General features: G+C 51.8%; 1 protein-coding gene across 3 annotated transcripts; it reads left to right on the forward strand.

Annotated features, from left to right (window-relative positions):
• The first annotated feature begins 428 nt into the window (after positions 1-428).
• Positions 429-27,636, forward strand: CACNA1F (calcium voltage-gated channel subunit alpha1 F). Of its 3 annotated transcripts, none has more exons than XM_018045137.1 (48): positions 429-503; positions 2,089-2,093; positions 2,563-2,668; positions 3,106-3,245; positions 3,498-3,640; positions 3,745-3,897; positions 5,095-5,291; positions 5,404-5,507; positions 6,036-6,226; positions 6,474-6,557; positions 6,670-6,763; positions 6,929-6,955; positions 7,104-7,264; positions 8,389-8,614; positions 9,598-9,805; positions 9,903-10,023; positions 10,140-10,221; positions 11,536-11,578; positions 11,763-11,814; positions 12,728-12,875; positions 13,100-13,229; positions 13,719-13,778; positions 13,994-14,100; positions 14,183-14,270; positions 14,862-14,969; positions 15,062-15,114; positions 16,841-16,987; positions 17,777-17,978; positions 18,069-18,227; positions 19,153-19,263; positions 19,710-19,793; positions 20,607-20,627; positions 20,837-20,965; positions 21,290-21,355; positions 21,613-21,704; positions 22,355-22,514; positions 22,745-22,872; positions 23,157-23,253; positions 23,441-23,543; positions 23,807-23,908; positions 24,090-24,220; positions 24,452-24,583; positions 25,063-25,232; positions 25,933-26,040; positions 26,152-26,279; positions 26,384-26,496; positions 26,877-27,074; positions 27,354-27,636. In XM_018045137.1, exons 1-48 carry the CDS (start codon positions 429-431, stop codon positions 27,582-27,584), a joined length of 5,718 nt encoding a protein of 1,905 aa, XP_017900626.1. In that variant the 3' UTR covers positions 27,585-27,636. The 3 variants fall into 3 exon arrangements, with proteins under 3 accessions (XP_017900626.1, XP_017900624.1, XP_017900625.1); XM_018045135.1 differs by having other exon boundaries at positions 429-453; positions 1,936-2,185; XM_018045136.1 differs by having other exon boundaries at positions 429-453; positions 1,936-2,185; positions 6,036-6,193.
• Positions 27,637-27,733: the final 97 nt, after the last annotated feature.

Below are 27,733 nucleotides of genomic sequence, written 5' to 3' on the forward strand. Positions count from 1 at the left end.
GAGGAATTGACATCTTCATACTATTGACTATCTCAATTAGTAAATTTAATCTATTTATTTAGATCCCTTTTAATCATTTGATAATATTTGATAATTTTTTCCCATGGAGATCTTGCACATATGTTATCTTACGTCTATTCCTGCATGCTTCAAATTTCAGATACTTTTGGAAAACGATTATCATTTTTCTTATTTTAGTTTCTGCCTCTGGTGCTGGTATATATTTTGTAAAATAAATATATGTATATGTATATTTTTAATCAGTGCCTTTTCTGTTGCCAGGCTCTGGCCGACAAGTGTCCCATCTTCACCCCTCCTCACCCTCCCATCCGACCCTGTTATGGCCCCGCCCTGTGACCTTAATCCCTCCAAAGCTGGGGGAAGAGACGGGGGCTGTGTGCAGATGGCTCTTCAATCTCGAAAGGAGGATGTCGGCATCTGAAGGCGGGAAAGGTGAGAGCAACCTTCCACCCCTACAGACCCTTGGAGCAAGCCTGGGCTCTGCTCTATCCTCTGCCCCTCTGACCCACCCACTGCCCACCAGGATTCTACCCCTGGAGAGCCTTTTGGGGACTGGAATCATATTACCCTGTTCCCATCCCAGACAGCCCCAACACAGCCCACAGCCTTAGATCCCAATTTGAAACCCAGCCCCAAACCTGGCCCTGATCTCTATCCTAGCACCCACCCCAACTTCAACTCCAATGTCAGCCCCAAGCTTAATCCTAACACAAACTTTACCAACCAGAGGGCAATCCACTGTTAGAGTCCAAATCCCAACATGGATACAGACCTTACCATGAGCTCTAAAGTCACCTAAATTCAACCCCAACCCCTGGATATCAGCACTGTTGGTGAATGGGTCTCTGACTTTCCAGAAAGAGCACAGACCCATTTTTAAGGATCAGAGAGAAAGACAGAATGCATACTTGATGGTGGTAATAAGTCGTGAAGGTTTAGAGTCAGAGACTCCCTGGGTTTAACTCCCAATTCAGCCACTTCTTCAAATAACTTAACCTCTCCTTTTGCATCGATTTCTCCACCTGAAAAATGGGAATAATACTATGTGTCAGACATTCTTCTGAATGCTGAACTCATTTAATCCTCACAACAACCCTATGTTGTAGGTACTCTTATTGTCATCTCGTTATACAAATAAGAAAATTGAGGCTCAGAGAGATTACATAATTTGCTCAAGGCCACAGGAAGCTACCAAGTGGTAGAATCAGGATTTAAATTCAAATAGCTTTTTTCCTCCAAAGCTGATGGTATCGTAACCAGGCCAACCCACTGCCCCTTAGAGGCTGAAATAAGGCCGTGGGAATTGGGAATGGATTTAGCTGAAAACCCCAGTGTAAAACTCAGATCCCACCTGAACTCAAACTCAACTGTAACGCTAACCTTGATGCTGATTCAAATCCCAACTCATTCAATTGTCTAGGCCTAACCCTAAATCATATTTCAAGCACACTTTACTCCCACCTGAATTTAAACCCAACCCAAAATCTACCACTCAAGTTTAACCCTAAATTTGCTTCCAGCTATAAACTCAGTCCTATCCCATGCAAATTTAAGCTCCCCACCCCCTGCAAATCTAACACAAACTCTGCTTCAGTTAGAAATATAATCTCACCCTCACTCACCTATAAACTTGCACTTTACCCTCAGTCAATTCTAATACCAACTCATCCCCCAATCCTTAACTCAGGTACCCTCAGTTCAGTTCAGTTCAGTTCAGTCGCTCAGTCGTGTCCGACTCTATGCGACCCCATGAATCACAGCACACCAGGCCTCCCTGTCCACCACCAACTCCCAGGTACCCTCAACTCCCCCTAATTTTACATGCTTTTCTCTCCTTCCCTCAGATAGAAGAATAGCATCAGGTAGGAGGCAACCAATACCTTGTCCTCACCCTGACTTGGTTTCTTCACACAGACACCACCCCAGAGCCCAGTCCAGCCAATGGGACAGGCCCTGGGCCCGAATGGGGGCTGTGCCCTGGGCCCCCAGCATCAGATGGTGAAATCAGCGGGGCATCGGGCCTAGAGACCCCTAAGCGAAAGACTCAGCACAGTAAGCACAAGACAGTGGCAGTAGCCAGTGCCCAGCGGTCACCCCGGGCACTCTTCTGCCTCACCCTGGCAAACCCCCTGCGGCGGTCCTGCATCAGCATTGTGGAATGGAAGCATCCTTGAAGGCCAGGGGCAGGGCTCAGGGGTGAAGGTCATCAGGGTACCAAGAGTCAAGGATCAAGCCAGGGCTGGAATGAAAGAGGGCTGAGATCACCAGGGATCAAGGGTTAAGACTGAATTCAAGGGAGAGCTGAGAAAGGTGAAGGTCTGGAGGAGGGAGTGGTGTCAAGAGTCAAAGACTAAATCTCAGCCAGACTTGAGGATGCTAAGGTTTCCCGGAGGGTCAGAGTCAAGGCGTTGGTCAGAGCAGGGGCCGGGAATGTCAAGGTTGGTCATCTTAGGGTCGAGTCAGCACTGGGTGGGGAGGGCCCCAAGGGAATGTCATATTCTGAGGCCACTCTGCCTGGGTCCTTAACTGTGTCCACCTGAGGCCCTTCGACATCCTCATCTTGCTGACCATCTTTGCCAATTGCGTGGCCCTGGGAGTCTACATCCCCTTCCCAGAGGACGACTCCAACACGGCCAACCACAACCTGGTGAGGCTTGCCCTCCCCACCTCCAGCTAGATACAGCTCCAGTAGAGCCACACTTCAAGCCTTCCAGCCAGGCCCCGCCCCTGCTGACCCAGATGACCCTCTCCTGCCCAGCCCCACCCTCTGTCCTGCTTTGCTGGCCTCCCCCTGAAGTGAAAGTTGCTCAGTTGTGTTGGATTCTTTGCAATCCCATGGACTGTAGCCCGCCAGGCTCCTCTGTCCATGTAATTCTCCAGGCCAGAATACTGGAGTGGGTAGCTGTTCCCTTCTCCAGGGGTTCTTCCCAACCCAGGGATCGAACTCAGGTCTCCCACATTGCAGGCGGATTCTTTATCCTCTGAGCCACCAGGGAAGACCCGCCTCCCCCTACCCGCTATCAAACAAACCCCACTCCCAAATAACTTCCCAATCTCCCGCCTCGCCCCCGGCTCTGCCCCCAGGAGCAGGTGGAATACGTATTTTTGGTGATTTTCACTGTGGAGACGGTGCTCAAGATCGTGGCCTACGGGCTGGTGCTTCACCCCAGCGCCTACATCCGCAACGGCTGGAACCTGCTCGACTTCATCATTGTCGTGGTCGGGTGCGCATCTGCAGAGGACACACCCCACCCTAGTTCAACTTCCCACCACAGACCTGTTAAATTCGGGGCTCAGGGAAGTGACTGCTTCAGACTGCCCCCATTTGGCAGCCAGAATCAGGAATATTAACATATTTAAACCTATTTGCATTTCCAGTTACAGGGATTTGTACTTCTCAGAGGAGAAGGAAAAGAAGGGAAGGGGGGATCCCAAGGCCTGACCCCCTACTTCCTTTTCCCATGCTCCCCCACCAGGCTGTTCAGCGTGCTGCTGGAGCAGGGTCCCGGACGCCCAGGGGACACCCCGCATATGGGAGGGAAGCCAGGGGGTTTCGATGTAAAGGCATTGCGGGCATTTCGGGTGCTGCGGCCACTGAGGCTGGTGTCTGGGGTCCCAAGTGAGTGGCGCATCCCCCAGGCTTGGAGGTGATGGACGGGAGTGGGAGGGGTGGGGGCCTGAGCTGACCCCGCCCCTACTTTGACCACCCCTCGCTCCCTACAGGCCTGCACATAGTGCTCAATTCCATCATGAAGGCTCTGGTGCCACTGTTGCATATCGCACTTCTTGTGCTCTTTGTCATCATCATTTACGCCATCATCGGACTGGAGCTGTTCCTCGGACGCATGCACAAAACATGCTACTTCCTGGGATCTGGTCAGCAAGCCCACCTGTCCTGGGACAGGACTTGCCCCCTCCATTGGCTCCTAAGCCCCACCCTGTTCTCAAGGAAACACACTCAAATACACGAGATTCTGCTCCCCAGTTCAGGCTCTGCCACCAGATCAACAAGCCCTACCCCAATATATTCGGGCTTCCCAGTGGTGCTAGTGGTAAAGAACCCACCTGCTAATGCAGGACACATAAGAGACGGGTTCAGTCCCTGGGTTTGGAAGATCCCCTGGAGGAGGAAATGGCAATGCACTCCAGTAATCTTGCCTGGAGAACCCCATGGACAGAGGGGCCTGGCGGGCTATAGTCCATGAAGCCGCTTAGCACACACACACAGCACACCCCATGTATTCAAGACTCTACCCTTAATCTCAGACCTTTCTGTGACCCCATGGACTGTAGCCCACCAGGCTCCTCTGTCCTTGGGATTTCGCAAGCAAGAATACTGGAGTGGGTTTCCATTTCCTTCTCCAGTGGATCTTCCAAACCAGGGATCCAACCGGTGTTTACCGCATCTCCTGCATTAGTGTTCTTTACCACTGAGCCACCAGAGAAGTGAAGACTCCTAGGCAGGCCTTTTTTATCCAGACCCAAACCCAAGGCTTGCCCCCACCCTTCTTTCAAATGACCCTCTGAAATTCACAAGACTCTGCTCCTAGGCTCATGGCTCACTGTTACTCACAGGATTCTGCCTCAAAATTTACAGTCCCACTCCCCAGATCTCTGTGGTTGGGCTTCACAGCTTCCCAGCGGTTCAGAGTCCTGACCCAGCAGTCAGAGGCTAAGGGTTGTCTATTTTTTAAATTTCGTATATTTATTTATGGCTGTACTGGGTCTTTATTGTAGTGTGAGGGCTTCTCTTGTTGTGGCTCAAAGGCTCTAGAGTGTGGACTTCAGTAGTTGTAGTTCATGGGCTCAGTAGTTGTGGTTCTCAGTCTCTAGAGCACAGGCTCAATAGTTGCTCTGAAGTATGTGGGATCTTTCTGGACCAGGGATCAAACCCTGGTCTCCTGCATTGGCAGGCATATTCTTTATCACTGAGCCACCAGGAAAGCCCTAAGGGTTGTCTGATTTAGAAAAATCTAGAACCCTGAGGCAAACTTCCCAGGTAGGCGGGCTTCCAAGGTGCCCATGACTGTGGCTGGGTGCACTTCGGATTCCAGAGCTCCAGTGTTCCCACAGACATAGAGGCGGAGGAGGACCCGTCACCCTGTGCGTCCTCAGGATCAGGGCGTGCTTGCACGCTGAACCAGACGGAGTGCCGTGGGCGCTGGGCAGGGCCCAACGGAGGCATCACCAACTTTGACAACTTTTTCTTCGCCATGCTGACAGTCTTCCAGTGCATCACCATGGAAGGCTGGACCGACGTCCTCTACTGGGTGAGATGGAATGACAGACACTCAGTGCAGAAGCTGAACCTGCCTTTCCTCCCTGAGCTCAGGCAGGAGGGTCTGCATACACTGAGAGATGCATGTCCTCCCCCCTCCCTAGATGCAGGATGCCATGGGGTATGAGCTGCCCTGGGTGTATTTCGTGAGTCTCGTCATCTTTGGATCCTTCTTCGTCCTCAACCTTGTACTTGGTGTCCTGAGTGGGTGAGGAGCCTAGACACTTACCCAACCCCTCAGCCCCTGTCCCTTTTCTTTGTTCTTAGCAAACTTCTAGGCATCCTTTAAAACCCATCTAAAATACCCCTTCATTCATTCAGTCAACACTGAGCATCTACTGTGTGTGAGGCACTCTTTTAGGAATGGAACAAAAGACAAAAGTCTCTGCCTTATTGGATATTACATACATACATACACACATATGTGTTTTGTCTCATATGAAATATGTACTATGGAAAGAAAGGAATGGGGAGATATTGTAATTACAAACAAGGACAAGCAGGGACAGGCCTCCCTGAGAAGGTGTTATCTGAGTAAAGATGGGAAAGATACTGAGCCATGTGAATATCTGAGGAAAGAGTGTTCCAAGCAAAGGGAAGAACCAGTGCAAAGTCTCCAAAGCTAAAACGTTCCTAGCATATTCAAAGAACAGCAAGGAGGTCAGTGCGGCTGGGATAGTGATGGCAGGGGGGCCAGGGTGGTTCCTCTGTCTAGCCCTCTATTCTCCTTCCTCAGGGAGTTCTCCAAAGAGAGGGAGAAGGCAAAAGCACGAGGGGATTTCCAGAAGCTTCGGGAGAAGCAGCAGCTGGAGGAGGACCTCCGGGGCTACCTGGACTGGATCACACAGGCGGAGGAGCTGGACGTGGAGGACCCCTCAGCTGCTGGCAACTTTGGTTCCGTGGCTGAAGAGGGCCTGGGCGGCCACCGTAGGCAATCTCAACCCAGCCCACTCCCTGCCCCACGCATCCCTCAGATGTGGGCTGCCCTCCGATCTAGCCCCAGCCCTCAGCAACTCTAGGCCCAGCCTCTGGTTATGGTCTATGACACAGAACCCAGACTCAGATACCCTTCCCAGACTGTACCCAGAACAAAGACTCCAAATAACACCCCTCACCCCAGAGCCCTAACCTCACTCCAGACCCTGTTCCCCAAATGCCCTCCCTGTGCTTACAGGGCCACAACTGGCAGAGCTGACCAATAGGAGACGAGGACGTCTGCGCTGGTTCAGTCACTCCACCCACTCCACCAGCAGCCATGGTGAGGATCCAACCAGGTTGAGGAGAGGGTGGAATGAGTAGGCAGAGGGGAAGGCCAAGAGCAGAACCCTGGCATCTTCATGTGCTGACTTCTTCTCCCACCCTGCCCACAGCCAGCCTCCCAGCCAGTGACACCGGTTCAATGGCAGAGACCCAAGGAGACGAGGAAGAGGAAGAGGGCACTCTAGCCAGCTGTACACGCTGCCTGTGAGGCCCCCAGCCCTTGACCCCTGACCCAGCCCAGAACCCGGAACAGATCCTGGCCCCAGTCCTGACTTCAGCCTCCAACTTCCTAGCCCTGACCTCCAACCCCTGCTGGTGAGTGCCCCTCAGCCCCCAATGATGCCCACCTCCCATCTTCCCCTTTTCCAGAAATAAGATCATGAAAACCAGCGTTTGGTGAGTTGGGAAAGCTGTGTGACTCCCAGACCCTATGACTTTGTGAACCCCACCTCCAAGCCCCCCATGACCAACAGGCTCCCCCACCTGAGCCCCCAGGACAGGTTCAGGTAAGTGATCTCTGTCAGTGGGTTCCCTGTCCCCACAGCCGCTGTCTCCGCCGAGCCAACCGGGGCCTTCGGGCGCGCTGCCGGAGGGCTGTGAAGTCCAATGCCTGCTACTGGGCCGTGTTGCTGCTTGTCTTCCTCAACACTCTGACAATCGCCTCGGAGCACCATGGGCAGCCCTTCTGGCTCACCCAGATCCAGGGTGCACCCTCCCAGCCTGCCAGCCTTCTCCCCAGCCCCTAATTCCTTCCACCCCAGAAGCTCAGATGCAGGATCTCTTGGGTGCCCCAGATCCCCAGATACGGCCCTCCCACCCAAGTAAATGCAGAAAGCCTGTCCCGTCCTACCTTGCAGCTTACACTTATGTAGTGCTTGCTGTGTATGTCAGGCTCTGTTCTCGGCGGTTTACGTGCACTCACTCAATTTCTCTTCACTGCAACTTTATCTGAATTAAGTACTAAGGCACAGAGGCCTAGCACCAAGGTCCTGAAGAGTTAAATGACTAACCCCAGGACTCAGCTACTGAGTGGCAAACCCAGGCAGCCTGGCTCTAGAGTTCAGGCTCTTAACATCCCACTGTCTGGACAAGTTAAACTCTCTGTGCCTCAATTTCCCCATCTACAAAATGGAGGTAGTGATAGTATCCACTTCATGGGATGCTAAAAGCAAAAATGAAAGTGTTAGTTGCTCAGTTCTGTCTGATTCTTTGAGACCCCATGAACTGTAGCTTGCCAGGCTCCTCTGTGCATGGAATTCTCCAGACAAGAATAGTGGAATGGCTAGCCATTCCCCATCTTCCCGACCCACGGATTGAGCCCACGTCTTGTGCATTGCAGACAGATTCTTTACCATCTGAGCCACCAGGGATGGCGGGGAGGATTAAATGAGTTAAAGTGAAAAGTGCTTAGAACGTTGCCTGACCCACATGGAGTTAATACTGTATAAGTGTTATTAATAGCCCTTACTATTATTCATTTTAATCACAGCCCCAACCTGAATACTGAGCAAACTTCTAACCCCAACCCTCAAACCGGCCCCAGTCCCAGCTAAACGCTAGGCTCTAAGTCTACCCATGAATCAGAGTTTTTCTGTATTCACAGAGGCTAACCCAGGCCCACACCCCAGCTCTGCCCTTGCCCCGGCTCCAAAACTCTCAAAACCTATTGCACCCTGACCTACAAACTCACCCTATCCTCAATCCTAACCACATCACCAGCTTGTGCCTGGTCCAATACCAGCTGCCCCAGGTCGCTCCATGGCCCCTACCTCCCCACATGTCACCACAAAACCTGGCTAGCCCACTCACCCCTGCCTCTCTCTCCACAGAGTATGCCAACAAAGTGTTGCTCTGTCTATTCACGGTGGAGATGCTTCTCAAGTTGTATGGTCTGGGGCCCTCTGTCTACGTGTCCTCCTTCTTCAACCGCTTTGACTGCTTCGTGGTCTGTGGGGGCATCCTGGAGACTACCCTGGTGGAGGTGGGTGCCATGCAGCCACTGGGCATCTCGGTACTCCGCTGTGTGCGCCTCCTCAGGATCTTTAAGGTCACCAGGTATGTGGGGGGTGAGGGGTAGAGGGGGGTGTGTTTGTATGTGGCGAAGGGTGAAGACTGAGACCCCAAACACAGCTGCAACAGCCACCACCCAAGCTCCAATGATGACTATATTTGCATCACCATTCATTTATCAAATATCCATTGAGTGCCTACTGCATACAAGGTGTCCTTCCAGGCCCTAGGGAAACACCAAGAATCAAAGCAGACAATAGCTCCTGCCTTCCTAGAGATTAAAGTCAGTTGGGGAGGGTGTCTACTCCACTTCCCTCCCCTTCCTCAGCCTCAACTTCAGCTAGAATATGATTCTCAACCCCATCTCTAAATTCAACCCTGTACTCATCACCAACCCAAACCCCATCCCTCACCCCCAACCATAACACTATCTCTAACTCCAACCACCAGCCACTCATCATCCACAAGGTCATTTACAGCCCCAATATCCAAGCCCAAGCCTAGCCCTACCTCCAACCTCATTTCTAACTTCCAGATACATCCCCATCACTAACCACAACCCCCACATCCCAAACTCATAACCATTAGCCTATCTCCAACTGCAAACTGGTCCCCAGTCCCAGCCCTAATCTCAGCCCCATCCATCTGCTCCTCTATCCCAACCCTCAACCACAACCTTATCCCCAATTCAGTCATCTACAACTCCAAATATTCCCTAAGCCCATCCCCAGCTACCATCCCTTACCCCAACCCCAGTCCCAGGCCCAACCTAAACCCAATTCTAGCTTCACCAACTTCCATATACCCACCACACTAATCTCATCTTCCCTAACGCCACCCTAACCTCAAAAAACCCCTTCCCCTTCCTTCTTATTCTCACCTCACTCTGACTCCAAAATCACATCCAACATTGACATCAAAGTTCACCTTAACCCAGTCCGCCCCAGTACATCCCAAGCTGAAGCCCTGCCCTGGCTCCTGACTCACCACTGGACATGTCAACCCTTCCCCCTCCATCTCTGCTGCAGGCACTGGGCATCTCTGAGCAATTTAGTGGCGTCTCTGCTCAATTCAATGAAATCCATTGCATCCTTGCTGCTTCTCCTCTTCCTCTTTATCATCATCTTCTCCCTGCTTGGCATGCAGCTGTTTGGGGGCAAGTTCAACTTTGACCAGACCCACACCAAGCGAAGCACCTTTGACACCTTTCCCCAGGCCCTCCTCACTGTCTTTCAGGTGGGACCTGGAGATCATGGGATGGGTGGGCAAGTGGGGAGGGACCCAAGGTTGGGGAGAGGGTCCCAAGGACTTCATGGTGACTTCCCACCCCTAGATACTGACGGGTGAGGACTGGAATGTGGTCATGTATGATGGTATCATGGCCTATGGCGGCCCCTTCTTCCCAGGGATGCTGGTGTGCGTGTATTTCATCATCCTCTTCATCTGCGGCAATTGTATCCTCAGAACCTTGGGAGGCTGGATCATGGCAGGGTTGGGGGAGGATAATGAGGACCTGGGCACTCTGTAGGCAGTCTGCTTCTCCATCCTTTCTAGCCTGAGCTCACCCCAGACATCCTATTGAATGTGTTTCTTGCCATCGCTGTGGACAACCTGGCCAGTGGAGATGCAGGCACTGACAAAGATAAGGGCAGGTGAGGTCTGACTCTGCCTCCAAGACACTCTTGCCCTGGAATCCCTGACTGGGACCCTCATACACACATCCCATACCACCAAAGATGCCTTGGTCTCCCTGGAAATCTCTATCTGCAGATCCAACCTGCCAGTCCTCATTCATTGGGCATGCATTTACTGAGCACCTACTTTTAACCTGGTGGCTCAGGGCTTCCCTGGTGGCTCAGATGGTAAAGAATCTTCCTGCAATGCAGGAGACTCATTGTTACCCAGTTCAATCCCTGGGTAAGGAAGGTCCCCTGGAGAAGGGAATGGGGAGGAATACCCACTCCCGTATTCTTGCCCGGGGAAATCCCATAGATAGAGGAGCCTGGCAGGCTATAGTCTATGGGGTCCCAAAGAGTCTAACACAACTGAGTGACTAATACATACGTGCACACTTTTTGCCAGGCCCTGTTCTATATGCTAAGGAGACAGCAGTGGTCAAAGTAAACAGAGTTCTTGCTTTCATGGAGCTGACATTCTAGCTGGGAAAGGCAAGCAAAACACAAACAAATGAATATATAACAATATAATTTAACTAAATATATGTTTACAATATGTAATGAAGGAAAAGAAAGCAGAATAAGAGAATAGAGAGATATGATGCTTGCTGTTTTGGTTAGAGTAATCAAGGAAGGTGACTATTGAACAGAGGCCTGAAAGAAGTAGGGGAGTGAGCCATGCCAATATCTGGAGTAAGAGTGTTCAAGGCAAGGGGACAGCAAATGCAGAGGTCTTGAGGTGATAATATTCTTAGCACATTTTAAAAACACCATGGAGGGGTTTCCCTGGTGATCCAGGGATTAGACCCCATGCTTCCACCGCAGAGGGGCAGGGGGCACGAGTTCAGGCCTTAGTCAGAGAACTAAGATGCCACATGCTGCTGGGAGTGGCAAAAAAAAAAAAAAACAATACCATGGAGACACCATGGATGCCATGGAGTGGCATGAACAAGGAGAGTGATAGGGCATGAGCTCAGATAGGGGGAAACAGAGAAGCCAGATCAAGGGTATCCTGGGCCATGGTGAGGACTTTCGGTTTTGCTCTGAGTAAGGGAGGAGCCATGGGAGGGGTGTGAGCAGAGGAGGAATGTCCCAGACTTAGAACTTAATAGGATCTCTTCTGCTGCTGTGGGAATAGACCAAGGAGATGAGAAAGGAAGCAGGGAGGTTCTATGGGACCTAAGAAAGGTCTGTTCTGACTACAGTGACCCCCTCCTCCACCAGCCTTGCCTATGTGCTTCAATCTTTAACAGTCACCGCCCACCCCACCCCCCATATTTCTTTGCCCAGGGAGAAGATCACTGAGGAAACTCCACAGGAGAATGGAGCACTGGTGAGTTAAAAGCCTGGGCACTGTCTACACCTCCCACTACCACCAGTATCTGTCTGTGTGGGTGTCTTTAACCCCCATCCTCTGCCTATTCATTCCTTCTTTATTGCATCCCTTCTGTGCCTCCCCCGTGTCCATCCTCTGGTGAATCCCCCATCATCGATGACCCCCATCTTCCTGTCCCCAGGTGCCTGGTGGGGAGAATGAGGAAGAGGAATCTGCAAAAAATGAAGGAGCAGGCAAGTGGGCAGGGTCAGGTGGAAGAGGCGTGGGACCTTGGGGAAACCACCCAGGCAGACCTTGTGACCCCTGAGACCCTCTTCTCTGGGGAGCAGCCTTCTCTGAGATGGTCTTGAAAAAAATGGACTTGGTGTGTGGCCAGGAAGTTTCAAGACACTGAGATTAAAGATGTACTTAGTCGCTCAGTCGTGTCCAACTCTTTGCAACCCCATGGACTGCAGCCTGCCAAGCTCCTCTTTCCATGAAGATTCTCCAGGCAAGAATACTGGAGTGGGTTGCCATGCCCTCCTCCAAGGGATCTTCCCAACCCAGGGATCAAACCCAGGTCTCCCACATTGCAGGTGGATTCTTTACTGACTGAACCATCAGGGAAGCCCAAGAAGAGAAACCAATATTTTGCTTTATTGCAGAACATCTCAGAGCCTTTATTATAAAATAGTGTGTAAATGCCTGAAGAGGGGCTTCCCCAGTGGTTCTGATGGTAGAGAATCCAACTGCAGTGCGGGAGACCTAGGTTCAATCCCTGGGTACAGAAGATCTCCTGAAGAAGGGAATGGCAACCTGCACCAGTATTCTTGCCTGGGAAATCCCATGGGCAGAAGAGCCTGGTGGGCTACAGTCCTGAAGATGGCGATGTTCACTCAGCACACATTTACTGAGCCCCTACTGTGTCCCAGGGCTTCCCTTGTGGCTCAGCTGGTAAAGAATCTGCCTGCAACGTGGGAGACCTGGGTTCGATCCTGTGTTCTAAGTGCTGAGGACACAGAAGTAAACAAAAGGAGCTGAAATCCCTTCTCCGAGGAGCTGCCATTCTAGCAGGGAGATGAGAATTTTACCATGGGAAAGCACTGTTCTAGGTGCTCTACATACATCTTCTCAATTCTCTCTCTTTTGATATTCTTCTGGTGCCAGGCATGGAGGAAGAGGAGGAGGAGGAAGAAGAGGAGGAAGAGGAAGGGGGGGCTGGGCATGTGGAGCTCCTGCAGGAAGTTGTACCCAAGGAGAAGGTGGTACCCATCCCTGAGGGCAGTGCTTTCTTCTGCCTCAGCCAAACCAACCCGTGAGTGCTGCGAATGTGCAGGTGGTGGGGGCTGGGGTGGGGGGGCAAAGGAGGGGAGGGAAACAGGAGGGCCTGGGGTAGGGAGAGAGGGAGGACCAGGGAACAGCCAAGGCTCAGGTGGGGTACACAGCCTGATGCAACAGGGCCCAGGCTGTCTCTCTTGGGCTCCCTCAGTCACTTCTGTGGTCCTGGGTTCTGACCACAGCCATTTCTCCACTCCCCAGGCTGAGGAAGGCCTGCCACACCCTCATCCACCATCACATCTTCACCAATCTCATCCTGGTGTTTATCATCCTCAGCAGCGTGTCCCTGGCCGCTGAGGATCCCATCCGAGCCCACTCCTTCCGCAACCACGTGAGCCTAGGGCTGGGGGCTCAAGGGGACACTCCCGGGACTGTCCTACTGGATACAAGCTATGGCCAGGGTGCAGACAGGGACAAGACCCCCTAGTTAGGCAGAGAGAGACGAGAAATAATGGTAGGTGCGGCAGTACTAGCCTTTATTACGTGTGCAACACCCTTGAGGAAGCGCCGGGGAGGTGATCAGTATTTGGAAGAGGTGGAAGCTGTACTCAGAGGCTGAGCAGACCAAGGGTGCCCATGAAGCTGGGTAGAAGGAGAGGAGGCTAGATCCGAAGCCTTGTCTCTCTGATGGCCAAGGTTTTTGCCTTGTAGAGAAGTCTTTGACGGTGATGAGAGAGGGGAAGGAGAGGGAGGGAAGGAAGGAAAAGAGTGAGGAAGAGAGGGAAGGAAGGAAGAGGAACAGCAAAACCTACAGAGAGGGACACACAGCTAGGAGCCCCCTCAGCCATGACTTGGTGCCCCCATCTTTCTCGCCCCCCAGATTCTGGGGTACTTCGATTATGCCTTCACCTCCATTTTCACTGTGGAGATTCTACTAAAGGTATGAATGGGCCTCTGAAGTTCATGGGGTCACAAAGAGTCAGCGAACATGACTCAGCAACTGAACAACAGTTGATATGCCCCCATCATGCCCCCAGTTGCCCCAATCTACTCCCCACCCACCCTTGTAGCCCACCACTCCTGTTTCCATCCCCAACTGTCCTCCCTATCTCCAGATCTGTGGTCTAACTAGCCTTATATCCCCCTACTCCCAAGATGACAGTGTTTGGGGCTTTCCTGCACCGCGGCTCCTTCTGCCGTAGCTGGTTCAATCTGCTGGATCTGCTAGTGGTCAGCGTGTCCCTCATCTCCTTTGGTATCCAGTGAGTGACACCTTGCCCACTCCATCCCTCCAAGAGCCAAGGCCAGGCCCCGGCCATGGTCTGAGGACTGCCCTCTCCTCAGCTCCAGCGCCATCTCAGTGGTGAAGATTCTGCGTGTGCTCCGAGTACTGCGGCCCCTTCGAGCCATCAACAGGGCCAAAGGACTCAAGGTATCCACATCCCACCCAAATTCATGGGACCCAGACTCTGCCCCACCCCTGGGGCCAAAGATCATGGTCAGAGTGGCCATTTGCAGTGATGCCTGGCCCTCGTAGTTCAGTAGGTAAAGAATCTGCCTTCAATTCAGGGACTCAGGTTCATTTCCTGGGTGGGGAAGATATCCTGGAGAAGGAAATGGCAACCCATTCCAGTATTCTTGTCTGGAGAATCCCATGGACAGAGGAGCCTGGCAGGCTACAGTCCATGGGGTCACAAGAGCCAGACACGACTTAGCGACTACAACCACAACCTGACCACATAGCCTGGACCTGATGTTGTAACCACCCAGCCCTGAACACTGGGCACAGTTACAAGTAACTGTCCATTCCTTACCAAAGGCCACATTTCTATGACCCAAGTTTCTGATGTGCAGACTCATACCCATCTGGCAAACACTTATTTCCAGTTGGTGCCCACATGTCCTTCACCCAAGACCGCATGTTCTCAACCCAAGTCCCTGAGCTCCACACATACCAAGAGTTTGTGCCCCCTGGCTGTCATGGCCTGTGGTGTCCATGAGCCATATTTGTGGGTGCCTGCAGCACGTGGTGCAATGTGTGTTCGTGGCCATCCGGACCATCGGAAATATCATGATCGTGACCACGCTCCTGCAGTTCATGTTCGCCTGCATTGGTGTGCAGCTCTTCAAGGTGAGAGGAAACACTGGAAAGGCTCAGAAGTGAGTCAGGGTGGGAAGGGGGGGATGAAGGGTGGATCTGTTTGACATATATCATCCCTGCAGGGGAAATTCTACAGTTGCACTGATGAGGCCAAACACACACCCCAAGAATGCAAGTGAGTGCCCAAATCCTGCCCTCCACGCAGCCCAGGACCCCTCCCAGAGTCTAAAGAGGTCCCTGGATCTCACCCAGGCCTCTGAAACCCCTAGACGTTCCTCCAAAGAACTGTAGAGACCCTTAGAGTTTTAAAAATATTTATTTGGCTGGGCTTCCCAATAGCTCAGTGGATAAAGAAGCCATGTGCCAATGCAGGAGACACAGGAGATGCTGGTTCGTTTCCTGGGTTGGGAAGATCCCCTGGAGGAGGGCATGGCAACCCACTCCAGTATTCTTGCCTGGAGAATCCCATGGACAGAGGAGCCTAGCGGGCTACAGTCCATGGGGTCACAAGAGTTGGACTTGACTGAGCGACTACACACACACACACACACACACACACACACACACATTTATTTGGCTAAGTCGGGTCCTAGTTGCAGCACACAGATCTTTGTTGCATCACGCAGGATCTTCCGCTGCAGCTGCAGTGCACGAACTCTCTTGTTATGGCACGTAGGCTCAATAGTTACAGCCCGTTGGCTCCAGAGCACATGGGCTTAGTTGCTCTGTGGCATGTGGGATCTTAGTTCCCCAACCAGAAATCAAATCCACATCCCCTGCATTTCAAAGCAGATTCTTAACCACTGGACCACAAGGTAAGTGCCACCCCCAGATTTGATAAAGGCCCCCAAAACCCCAGAATTCCTCAAGGCCCTGATATACCCTGAGAATTCTAAGAACTGCAGAGGCTCTCAGAACTCACTAATCCTTAAGATACCCCCAGTAACTGCCCCAAACCCCTCTTCACATTCCCCACAGTTACCTCCACTCCACTCCAACCCCCCCAGCAATTCCCAAACACCCACCACTGCCACCACCAAGTCCCCAGCTTCCACCTTGAGACTCCTATAGAGGGTAGTTGATGTTTAGCCACTAAGCCATGTCTGACTCTTTTGCACTACCATGACACTAGCCTGTCAGGCTCCTCTGTCCATGGGGTTTCCCAGGCAAGAATACTGGAGTGGGTCCCCCTACTTCAGGGAATCTTCCCAATCCAGGGATCAAATCTGCATCTCCTACGTCTCCTGCATTGCAGGCAAATTCTTCACCACTAGGGCACCTGGGAAGCCTGTAGAGGGTAGTAGTTAACTGAAATTAGACATTCCTGCTTCAAATTCATCTCATGAGACTTGAGTATGTTTCTTAACCTCAATGAGTCCCATTTTCCTTAACTGAAAAATGAGGATCAAAAGAGTATGGATTTCACAAGGTTGTTGTGAAGAGTAAATGAGTTACTACGTGGAGCGTGTACTACAATGTAAAAGTAGTACATGTAAAGCCTAGCACAAAGCCTGGCATATACTTAGTGCTAATAAATGTTGGCTATTATCAGTATTGCTTTTTCCTGAATGACAATGATGATGATAATAATGGTGATGATAGCTAATGTATATGGTCCCAACAATGCACCAGACACTGTTCTCACTGATTGACAAAATTAATCCTTGTAACAAGCCAAGAAATATGTTCTGTCATTATCCTTATTCATAAATGGGGAAAACTGAAGCACAGAGAGGCTAACTGCCCAAGGTCACCCAGTCAGTAAATGGAAGTTCAGGATTTGAACCCAGGCTATTCACCCCCACCACTATGCCCTGCTGCCTCCATGCTGGAGACACCAGTCACCTTCCCATAGCTCCCCACCCCTCCTCACCCATCCAGCATGTCTGCAACATCCACAGGGGCTCCTTCCTGGTCTACCCCGATGGAGATGTGTCAAGGCCTCTGGTCCGGGAGCGGCTCTGGGTCAACAGCGATTTCAACTTTGACAATGTCCTTTCAGCCATGATGGCCCTGTTCACTGTCTCCACCTTCGAAGGCTGGCCTGCGTGAGGGACGGGCCCTAGGGATGGGCAGGGGACTGGGCGAGAGTCTCTAGTGGACTGGCTTGGGATATTCTGGGGATGAGTGGAAGGGTATCTTGAGATGTGATGAAGGTCTCTGGAGAATGGATAGAGTTCTCTGGGGACTGGTGGGTGTATCAGATGACTAAGTGGGGATCTCCTAAAAGTTGGTTGAGGGTGCTTTGGGGACCTGGGTGAGGGGGCTTCTAGGAATTGAGTAGACATCTCTGAAGCACTAGGTGGAAGTCTAGAGAGGACTGGAAATGATTTAGAGGGTACCTGGGTAGGGGTCTGGGGGACTGGGTGGAGGTCTTGGAGGAGATGGAGCTGGAGATTCAGTGGTTTCCAGATACCTGCACAAGTCTTCAGGGGTATTAGTCAAAGATGTTTAGGGGAGATGGAACAAGGAATTCAAGCTGATGGGACAGAGGACTTAGAGAGTCCTGGGGGAGTTCTGGGGGAGTCCTGGGGGAGTTCTGGGGAGCTGCATAGGGACCCCAAGATGACTGGAAGAGAATTGGGCATCTGTGGGAACTTAAGGGATTTGAGGGTCTCAGAGAGCCTGATTGGGGAATTTTCTGGAGGGTTGGATGGGGATCTCTGGGTCTCTGGAGGGCTGGGCTTTGGGAGTCTTTGATGACCTGATATGGAGGTCTCAGGTGATTAGGTTGGGGGGGGGATATTTGAGAAGGATATTCTGGGGTATCTAAGGTGTCTATGGGTAGGTTGGAGGAGTCTGGGATATCCCCCCACTTGCTCCCACTGGCTCCCCAGGCTGCTATACAAGGCCATTGATGCAAACGCAGAGGACAAGGGCCCCATCTACAATTACCACGTGGAGATCTCAGTGTTCTTCATTGTCTACATCATCATCATTGCATTCTTCATGATGAACATCTTTGTGGGCTTTGTCATCATCACCTTCCGAGCCCAGGGCGAGCAGGAGTACCAAGACTGTGAGCTGGATAAGAACCAGGTGACCTCTAACCCCTGATTCACCAACTCCCCTCCCCAACTCCTTGCCTTGGGACACCACCACTCACTCATGCTTTGCACCCATATGCAGCGCCAGTGTGTAGAATACGCCCTCAAGGCCCAACCACTCCGTCGCTATATCCCCAAGAACCCACATCAGTATCGTGTGTGGGCCACTGTGAACTCTGCTGCCTTCGAGTATCTCATGTTCCTGCTCATCCTGCTCAACACAGTTGCTCTAGCCATGCAGGTCTGAACTCCCCACCCTGACCCCCACCAGACACCTGACCCTATTCTGTCCACACAAATCCTTGAGAACCATCAGAAATGCTTTAGGCTGCAAGTAACAAAACCCCCAACTGAGAGAAACTTAAGCTTTGAAGATATGTGTCACATTTTTTCAAATTAAAGACCTATTCACCCTAATTTCAGGAATGTGAGAATGTGAAAAAATATGGCAGATGGCAAATATAAGTTGCCATTGACTGTGAAATGCACCCAAATTTCAGAGATTCTAAAATGTGAAAAGATGTATATCCTGGAATCAATAAAATGTGAGTTAGCTCACATAGCGAGCAGAGGTAGGCTATTTGCTTATTGCCCACCAGGGACCCAGGCTCTTTCTCTTCCACTATTCTTAGCAAATTGGTTTTCATTCTCATGATTGTTGCTTCATGGTCACAAAATGGCTGCCATAGCTCCAGGCATCAAAACCACATTCAAAGCAGGAAAAAGGAAGGAAGGTTGCAGTAAAGGACTTTCCTCATTTGTTGTTTAGTCTCTGAGTCATGTTCAATTCTTTGTGACCCCATGGACTGTAGCCTGCCAGGCTCCTCTGTCCATGGGATTTTTCCAGACAAGAATACTGGAGTGGGTTGCCATTTCCTTCTTTGATCCTTTTATTGGAAATCAAAAATATTTTTCACAGAAGCTGTCCAAGCAGCAGCAAGCTTATGTTTCAGTCTCATTAGTCAGAACTAGCTGCAAGGAAAGCTAAGAAATCAAGAGCTGGGCTTTCCAATATCCATAATGGGAAGTGGACAGTGTGAGAGTTTTGGCCAACTCATCATGCTTCCACATCCCCAGACTCACCTCAGTCCAAGCCAGAAAATATTTGACTGTTATGGGGGTTTTCTGCCTCATGCTATATCCCCACATCTGATTTTCTCCCACAGCACTATGAGCAGACTGCTCCCTTCAACTATGCCATGGACATCCTCAACATGGTCTTCACTGGCCTCTTCACTGTCGAGATGGTGCTCAAAATCATTGCCTTCAAACCCAAGGTATCTCCCTCCCAGACCTAATCCATTCCTTAGGGTGGAGCTCATTGCATACCTCTCAGGGGGTACTTCCCTCATAGCTCAGTCGGTAAAGAATCTGCCTGCAATGCAGGAGACCTGGGTTTGATTCCTGGGTTGTGAAGATCCCCTGGAGAAGGAAATGGCAATCCACTCCAGTATTCTTGCCTGGAAAATCCCATGGACAGAGGAGCCTGGTGGACTACAGTCCCTGGGGTCACAAGAGTTGGACACAACTTAGTAACTAAACCACCACCACCAGGGGGCAGCAACCAATGAGTCATGAGACTAAGGAGGAAGAGGGATCTAGATGCAGCCCTATCATGGTCCAACCCAGGCCCTGCCTCCCCAATGTCCCCAACCACTACTAGCCCCATACCCTAGCTTGCTAGCTCTGAGAAGACAGGACACTGCTTTCCTCTTGTCTACAGCATTACTTTACTGATGCCTGGAACACATTTGATGCTCTTATTGTGGTGGGCAGCGTAGTGGACATAGCCGTCACTGAAGTCAACGTGAGGACTGGCCTCTCTACTAACCCACTCTACTCCTGCCAACCTTCTCTCACCTCAATCCCAGGGCTTTCTCTCATGGGGAGGTGGTTCCCACTCACATCCTACTCACTCCCAGCGACTCAGAACTCCTTCCTCTAGCACTATCTCTCTGAGTCTGTGTTGGGTTCAGCCAAAGCCCTCTTCTCCCAGCCCTCCCCCCTCCCATTTATTTGCAAGTTATGTCCTGTCTCCAGCAGTTCCTAAAATAACTCTCTTGTTTTTGCCATTATTTTCTTCATTGCCTCTACATCCCCCTCCGTTGGCCCCATCATCTCCACCAACTCCTGTTTTGACTGCATCATCTCTTCTGATTCCTTTATTGGCTCCATTTCCTCCACCAATACCATCGTCTCTGACACTGGGTCTTTCACGGCTCTGTCATCACCACTGATTGCACCGTTGGCTCCATCATCATCTTCATTGGGTACTGTGTGGTCCTCCGTTGACAATGCTGCTGGGTCCATATCTCCATCACTGGCTTCTCCATTGGATCTTCCATCGGATCTCTCATGTCCATGAAACCACTGGCTCCACCATTTCCTCCATTGGCTGCAATATCTCTCCTCCATCACCTTCTGTACCTTCTCCTTTCCCTTTCACCCTTATTACCAACTTTTCCTTCAACCATCCTGATCCATCACTTCATAACCCTCCTCATCATCCCTGGATAATAACTCTGCCATCCTCTATCCCTCATATCTGCTCTATCATTTCTCCTCTTGCTCACTGGCCCTGTGATCTCATTACCTCTGTTTCGGTAATATCTCCATCCAGAATGGTGGCCACCTGGGCGAGGTAAACCCCCACCTCACAGCAGGGACTCTATACCTTTCTCTTCACCTACCATCCTTTCCTTTCTGCCTGAAAGTCCTTGGAAACGTTCCCTAACCACTCTGGGGCCTGGGTTCTGAGGGATTTGATGGCTTCGGGAGGTCAAAGTACGAGACTGGGAGGTGGCTGAAGCAAATGTGAACTGAGAATACTCACCACACACTCAATCCCAGAGCTCTGAGGACAGTTCCCGCATTTCGATCACCTTCTTTCGCCTCTTCCGAGTCATGCGATTGGTCAAGCTTCTTAGTAAGGGTGAGGGGATTCGCACGTTACTTTGGACATTCATCAAGTCTTTTCAGGTAACTCCCCCACTGCTTTGTCCACTCCTCATCCCTACCCCACACCTCTCAGCTTGTCCTTTTACCATTCCCAGAACTACCCCTTCCAGCATGTCATACCCATCAGCAGCTTACTATTTCCAGTTTTCTGTCTTCTGTGGGCTTCCAATTCCCAACGTGTCTTGGCCTCACACACCTTACTCTATTGTACTTAATACTGTGTTGTAGGCACCTTGGGGATGGACCACATCTCTCATATGTCCCAGGCTTGAGGGAGCAGTGCATTCGGGGGCTTACAGTTCTCTGCCTGGACCTGAGTACCTATCGTCCTCTCTCCCCGCCTAGGCCTTACCCTATGTGGCTCTTCTCATCGCAATGATATTCTTCATTTATGCAGTCATTGGGATGCAGGTACGTGGAAACACTAGGGAGCATCCCTCAGGCACTCTTCTGTTGACAGGGGTTAGACAGGAATGAGCCCAAAGTGGGGGTATACAGACAGACAAGCCGCATAACCCTGAGTCAGTCCACACATCTGTGTAATGGGGTCAGCAGTGCCTGCTTGTCAGCATGGTGAGGATCCTTCAGGTATTAGGTGTTGTGAAATGGGTGGGATCCTGTAAAGAGCACAGAGTCACCCCTCTGACACAGCCCTTGTGTGCCCACAGATGTTCGGCAAGGTGGCTCTTCAGGATGGCACACAGATCAACCGAAACAACAACTTCCAGACCTTTCCACAGGCTGTCCTGCTTTTGTTCAGGTGACACAAACACTCCTTCCCTGCTGCTTTGATCTCCAGCATGCTTTTGAGGGGTGGCCACATAGCCTCTCTGGGCCCCAGACTGCCTGAGCTATGGAAATAACAGGGCAGCATGGGACTCCACGGGGTGTCCCTGGTGGCTCAGATGGTAAAGAATCTGCCGGCAATGCAGAAGACCCAGATTCGATCCCTGGGTTGGGAAGATCTCCTGCAGAAGGAAATGGCTACCCGCTCCAGTATTCTTACCTGGAGAATCCCATGGACAGAGGAGCCTGGCAGGCTACAGTCCATGGGATTGCAAAGAGTCACACATGACTGAGCAACTAACACTAATGCTGGTGCTGTGAGACTCCATATTCCCGAAGACCTTTTCTGGTTGTGTTCTAAAGAATCTTTTAGAATAGTCTAGCCTCAGCCATCCTTTTTCTGGCTGCAAGATGTATACCTTTCATAGACCTTGCATCCATAAAATGAAAACATGACTGTCATCAACATGGCCACACCAGCTTTTAAAATATTGAAATGCTATCTTTACCAGATGTTGCGCCTGGCAGGAAGTAGGTCATCTCCTCACCCCTCTGGCCCCTACAGCCCCTTGTCATGATGTCACAGCCTCCCCTCCAAGATGGCATCCCTGTGTGACCCCCCAGGTGTGCTACTGGTGAGGCATGGCAGGAGATAATGCTTGCCAGCCTTCCCGGAAGCCGGTGTGACCCTGAGTCTGACTTCGGCCCTGGTGAGGAGTTTAGCTGTGGTAGCAATTTTGCCATCGCCTATTTTATCAGCTTCTTCATGCTCTGTGCATTCCTGGTAAGGACCATTTCCCCACCACTATTACCACTGTCTCAGGGGCTGGCTCTGAGGAAGTCCGGGGATGAGGTGGGGAGCCCAGATCTTCAGAGCTGATGAAAGGGCTGGCCTGACAAGATCAAACCAAGGACTCCTGAGTCAGTGACCATATAAGCTTACCTCAGCCTCCCACCAAACCCACATACCCTGCTCTGCCCTTCACCTAACTTCTCCTACTCACTGGCCCACAGATCATAAATCTCTTTGTGGCTGTGATCATGGACAACTTTGATTATCTAACCAGAGATTGGTCCATCCTGGGCCCCCATCACCTCGATGAATTCAAGAGGATTTGGTCTGAATATGACCCTGGGGCCAAGTATGCCCTCTAACCCCATACCTGGGATCCCAGAGGACAGTGTACTGCCCCACACAGTCCTCCAACCCCAGAACCACTCACCTGTGCTTCCCATTACCCAGGCAGTAGATGCTGCAAGGTTCCCACTGCTGCTGTCCTCTGCCTCTTCCTCTCCCAACTCTTCCCTGGCAGGCTATGGGGTGTTGGTGCCGGGAGGGAGTGATGAGCTGGTAGGACCTTGAGTAAGGACTAGAGGGGTTATCTCCAACCCAGTAGTGCCTCCTATCCACCCCTACCTTGCCCAGAGGCCGCATCAAGCACCTGGATGTGGTTGCCCTGCTGAGACGCATCCAGCCCCCCCTGGGATTCGGGAAGCTGTGCCCGCACCGAGTGGCCTGCAAGGTCTGTGCACCTGCCCACCACTACCTTGGAGAGGACTGTCCACCATATGACCGGGGTGGCCAGGGACCCTGCCTCGGGTGGGGAAGGGGTGTTTGGTGGCATCCTCAAAGGCTTCTGCCCTTGAGCATCACATGCCTGCATCCCTGGCATTTGCCCAAAGTGGCTTCCATATCCCTGCTGTGCACAGAGACTTGTGGCGATGAACATGCCCCTCAACTCAGATGGGACAGTGACATTCAATGCCACACTCTTTGCCCTGGTCCGGACATCCCTGAAGATCAAGACAGAAGGTGTGTGGGGAAGAGGGGGAGGGGCAGGAGGGAGAGGGTTCCTGGGGAAGGTGCCAGGAGCAAACTAATTGGAGAATGGGCCCCACTCCTAGCTCTGAACCTCAAAATAGGTGAGTTTGTCTTCTCCAAGTCTGTTTTCCCACCTGTCCAACCAGAGCAGTGTGTGGCTGCAGTAGAAGCTTGTGACGCCCCCTCCAACAGTGAGGGAGTAGCTGTGAAGTGTTCTTCCCATTGGCTTATGCCCATATCCTCTCCCGATGCAGGGAACCTGGAGCAAGCCAATCAGGAGCTGCGGATTGTCATCAAAAAGATCTGGAAGCGGATGAAGCAGAAGCTGCTAGATGAGGTCATCCCGCCAGCTGACGGTGAGCTGGCTCCACCCCAATTTCTTAAGCCCGCCTCTGAATGTCGAGGATTTGCTCACTACCACCAAACCATCCCTGGCTACAGATGGAGGGTTGCAGGGGATTAGTCCAAGCCTTGGTGGGAGAAGCGGGGAGAGCAGAGGACTTCTGTGTGACCTTGCTTCTTCTCCCTTGCTCCCAGAGGAAGAAGTTACCGTGGGCAAATTCTACGCCACATTTCTGATCCAGGACTATTTTCGCAAATTCCGGCGGAGGAAAGAAAAGGGGCTACTAGGCACCGAGGCCCCCCCAAGCACCTCCTCTGCCCTTCAGGTCTTGGGAGCAGGGGCTGAGCTGGGTGGGGATATGTGGAAGCATTGTAGCTGAGGCTGACTGCCTTCTTGATCTCACGGAAGCCATGTCACAGATGAAGAAACTGAGGCCCCAGGACCCATAGAGGGTCAGGGGTGGCTGTGGGGCTCCTTTCCCATGCCACACTCGTACCCAAGGGCAGGGAAGTTTAGACCCTGAGCTGCCTGCTTCCCTACTTTTCTACCCCCACAGGCTGGCCTGAGGAGCCTGCAAGACTTGGGTCCAGAGATGCGGCAGGCCCTCACTTGTGACACAGAGGAAGAGGAAGGGGAAGAGGGGCAGGAGGGAGAGGAAGAGGAACACGAGAACCTGGAAACGTACACAGTAAGGACAATAAGCTTTCACTCCCCCAGACACTCTTGATCGTAAAATATTGGGTTGGCCAAAAAGTTCGTTTGGGTTTTTCAGTACCCTGTTATGGAAAAACCTGAACGAACTTTTTGGCCAACTGCATCATCGACTCAATGGACATCAGTTTGAGTAAACTCTGGGAGTTGGTGATGGACAGGGAGGCCTGGTGTGCTGCAATCCATGGGGTCACAAAGAGTCAGACACGACTGAGTGACTGAACTGAACTGAATACTCCCTCAACCCTTTGAGTGACTTCCATACTGCCTCTGGGAGGAAGCCCCCCAGAGAAGACACCCTACAGTAGACAAACGTTTATTTGGTACCTACCACCCACTGTTGGGCTGGGGGCAAGACTCAGTTTCAGCCCCCGGGGTAGTTCCTGGATACACACTATTTGACCAAGTGACTTCGTTATAACCTGGATGCAATCCTCAATCCTGTGATTTCCATAGGCCCTAATGGGCTCCCAGCCCACATCTCGCCGGAGCTCCGTGATTTCTGTGTCTCTGCCTGTTGGAGACAAACCTCCAGATTCACTTTCCCCTGGACCCAGTGATGACGATGGCGGGGCTCCCAACTCCAGACAGTCCAATGTTCCCCAGTCTGGGTCCCATGCCCACAGGTATGGCCAAAGCTCTGTGGGAGGCTTGTGAGGGAAGACAGGGACTAGGCACTATATGGGGACTTCAGGGTGCAGAGGTGGTTAGTATAAGAGGGCCTTCAAATGGAAATGTGGGGAGAACTGGAGGGGATTCAAGAGCTCTGGTGGGAACAGAGGGTAATAAGAGGTTCATATGAGAGAGGCAATAGAGGTTTAATATACAAAAACACATGATGTGGAGCAAAATGGGTTTAAGTTCAAATCCTGGCTCTGCCATTTGCTAAGTGACCTTGAGCTAGTCACTTAGTTTCTTGGTCCTCAATTTCCTCACTTGTGAATGAGGAGTGATGGTAGCACTTACCTCATGGGAATGATGGATGAAATGAGGTCACACCTAGCTTTTACAGCCTCCCTCTCACCACCTCCCCAACACACCCCCAGTTCTTGTGTTGAAGCTCTCTCTTCAACAGGCCGAAGAGAGAGCCCGCTTTGATTTTTTGGAAACTTCAGGTGCTTCCTATGAGACAGACAACTGTTAAAGAAAGCCTGTGTTTGCCTTAAAATGATGACATGTTAACTATGTTTTGTGAATTTTCTCAATTAGGAAAAAATTAAAAGTCCAGTGTTTCTGTAGAAGGTAGGGCATGGAATGAGAGGGAATCAGGGGCTCAGGACCACATTGAGAGGATCTGGTCTGCCTAACTTGCCTCACTTTCCCCAGGAGAAGCTCTGGGGTTCTCATTTTCACCATTCCAGAAGAAGGAAGTTCTCAAACCAAGGCAACCAAAGGGCAAGAGAAGCAGGATGAGCAAGAGGAAGTCCTGAGCCAGCACTCTGGCCACGACACGTAGGATGAGCCCATGAGCCCATGTGTGGGAGGAATGGTAACCCACTGCACATGCCCAGGCCTGAGCTCACCCCAGCCATTCCTCATGAACAGGCTCTCCTACCTAGATGAACAGGCAGGGACTCCCCCACGCCCCATCCTTTTGCCATCTCACAGACCCCAGAGATACGTGGATGGTCACCAAGCACCACGCCGCCGTCTGTTGCCCCCAACACCTGCAGGTGAGAGTGGACATGGGCCTGGGCCCCCTCCCTGGGCCATCAGGGCAGAGGGCTGGGGAGGCACTGACATTCCTCTTTGCCCATGGTGCCCCCCACACCCCCAGGTCGGAAGCCATCCTTCACCATCCAGTGTCTGCGGCGCCAGGGCAGCTGTGAAGATTTACCCATCCCAGGCACCTATCATCGTGGACGCAACTCAGGGCCCAGTAGGGCACAGGTGAGGTGGGGAAGGGAGGCTGAGGTCTGGAGGGGTGGGGGCAACCGAGGCTGAATTTATCAAATACACTACATATTAGGTTCTTCTGAAGAAGGGGGCACATGTGAATTCACACAGTCCTCACTGTGCCTATAAGGTGGGTACTATTAGCCTCAGTTTATAGATGAAGAGACTGAGGCCCAGAGAGGCTTACCCAAGATCACATAGCTAGTAGGTGGCAAACCCAGGCCTCTGGGCTCTTAAATAAACTAAGTCTGATTTATACCCTATAAGTTTGACCTCAGTTGTGGTTTGGGATAAGAGGTAGGCACGGGAGTGATTCCTAGATCCTCATACCCCATCCACCCATCACTATGCCGCTGATGTTTATTCTGGTCCAGGGTTCCTGGGCAACCCCTCCTCAACGGGGCCGACTCTTATATGCCCCACTGCTATTGGTGGAGGAGGGTGCAGCAGGGGAGGGATACCTCGGCAAATCCAGCAGTCCACTGCGCACCTTCACCTGTCTGCATGTGCCTGGAACCCACTCGGACCCCAGCCATGGCAAAAGGGGCAGTGCTGACAGCCTGGTGGAAGCTGTGAGTCCAAAAGGGGAGGGGGCAGGAGGGACGGGAGAGAAGGGGAGGAGGTGGGAGCTTGGGAAGGAGAGGAAAGGGGTCCCCAGTCTCTGTGTTGTGCATGTAGCTCTCTCTTTGCTCTGCAACTTCTGCTCAGCAAGATGTGTGCCCCACTGTCCCCCACAGACATCCCCGTGTGCCTTCATGGGTTCATCACTAATTCACAGCAGCCCTTCTGTGCATACTGCCTTGTTTCCATGCTGCACCCACTGTCAACACAGATCCCATCTGTGCCCCCAGGTGCTCATCTCTGAGGGCCTGGGCCTCTTTGCTCGAGACCCACGCTTCGTGGCCCTGGCCAAGCAGGAGATTGCAGATGCATGTCGCCTGACCCTGGACGAGATGGACAGTGCTGCCAGTGACCTGCTGGCACAGGGGACCAGCTCACTGTATAGTGACGAAGAGTCCATCCTCTCCCGTTTTGATGAGGAGGACCTAGGAGATGAGATGGCCTGCGTCCATGCCCTCTGAAGTCCTGCCCCTCCCCCACTGCTCAATAAACTTCCCTCCCTCCCTTCCTCAGAAAGAGACAGCCGTGGACCACACTCCTGGATTTTGGTGTCTTTGCACTGGAGGCCTGGGGCTGCCCAGCGGCTCCCATCTATCCATCCCCTGTATCA

Source organism: Capra hircus, unplaced genomic scaffold, assembly GCF_001704415.2.
Source record: "Capra hircus breed San Clemente unplaced genomic scaffold, ASM170441v1, whole genome shotgun sequence".
Classification (NCBI taxonomy): Eukaryota; Metazoa; Chordata; class Mammalia; order Artiodactyla; family Bovidae; genus Capra; species Capra hircus.

Excerpts from the sequence above, each read along its gene's own strand:
- CACNA1F (XM_018045135.1), top strand. The coding sequence starts at position 429 with ATGTCGGCATCTGAAGGCGGGAAAG. Across the intron at positions 23,254-23,440 it reads CGCACCGAGTGGCCTGCAAG|AGACTTGTGGCGATGAACAT; the intron begins GTCTGTGCACCT and ends TGCTGTGCACAG. Across the intron at positions 26,280-26,383 it reads GTTGCCCCCAACACCTGCAG|GTCGGAAGCCATCCTTCACC; the intron begins GTGAGAGTGGAC and ends CCACACCCCCAG.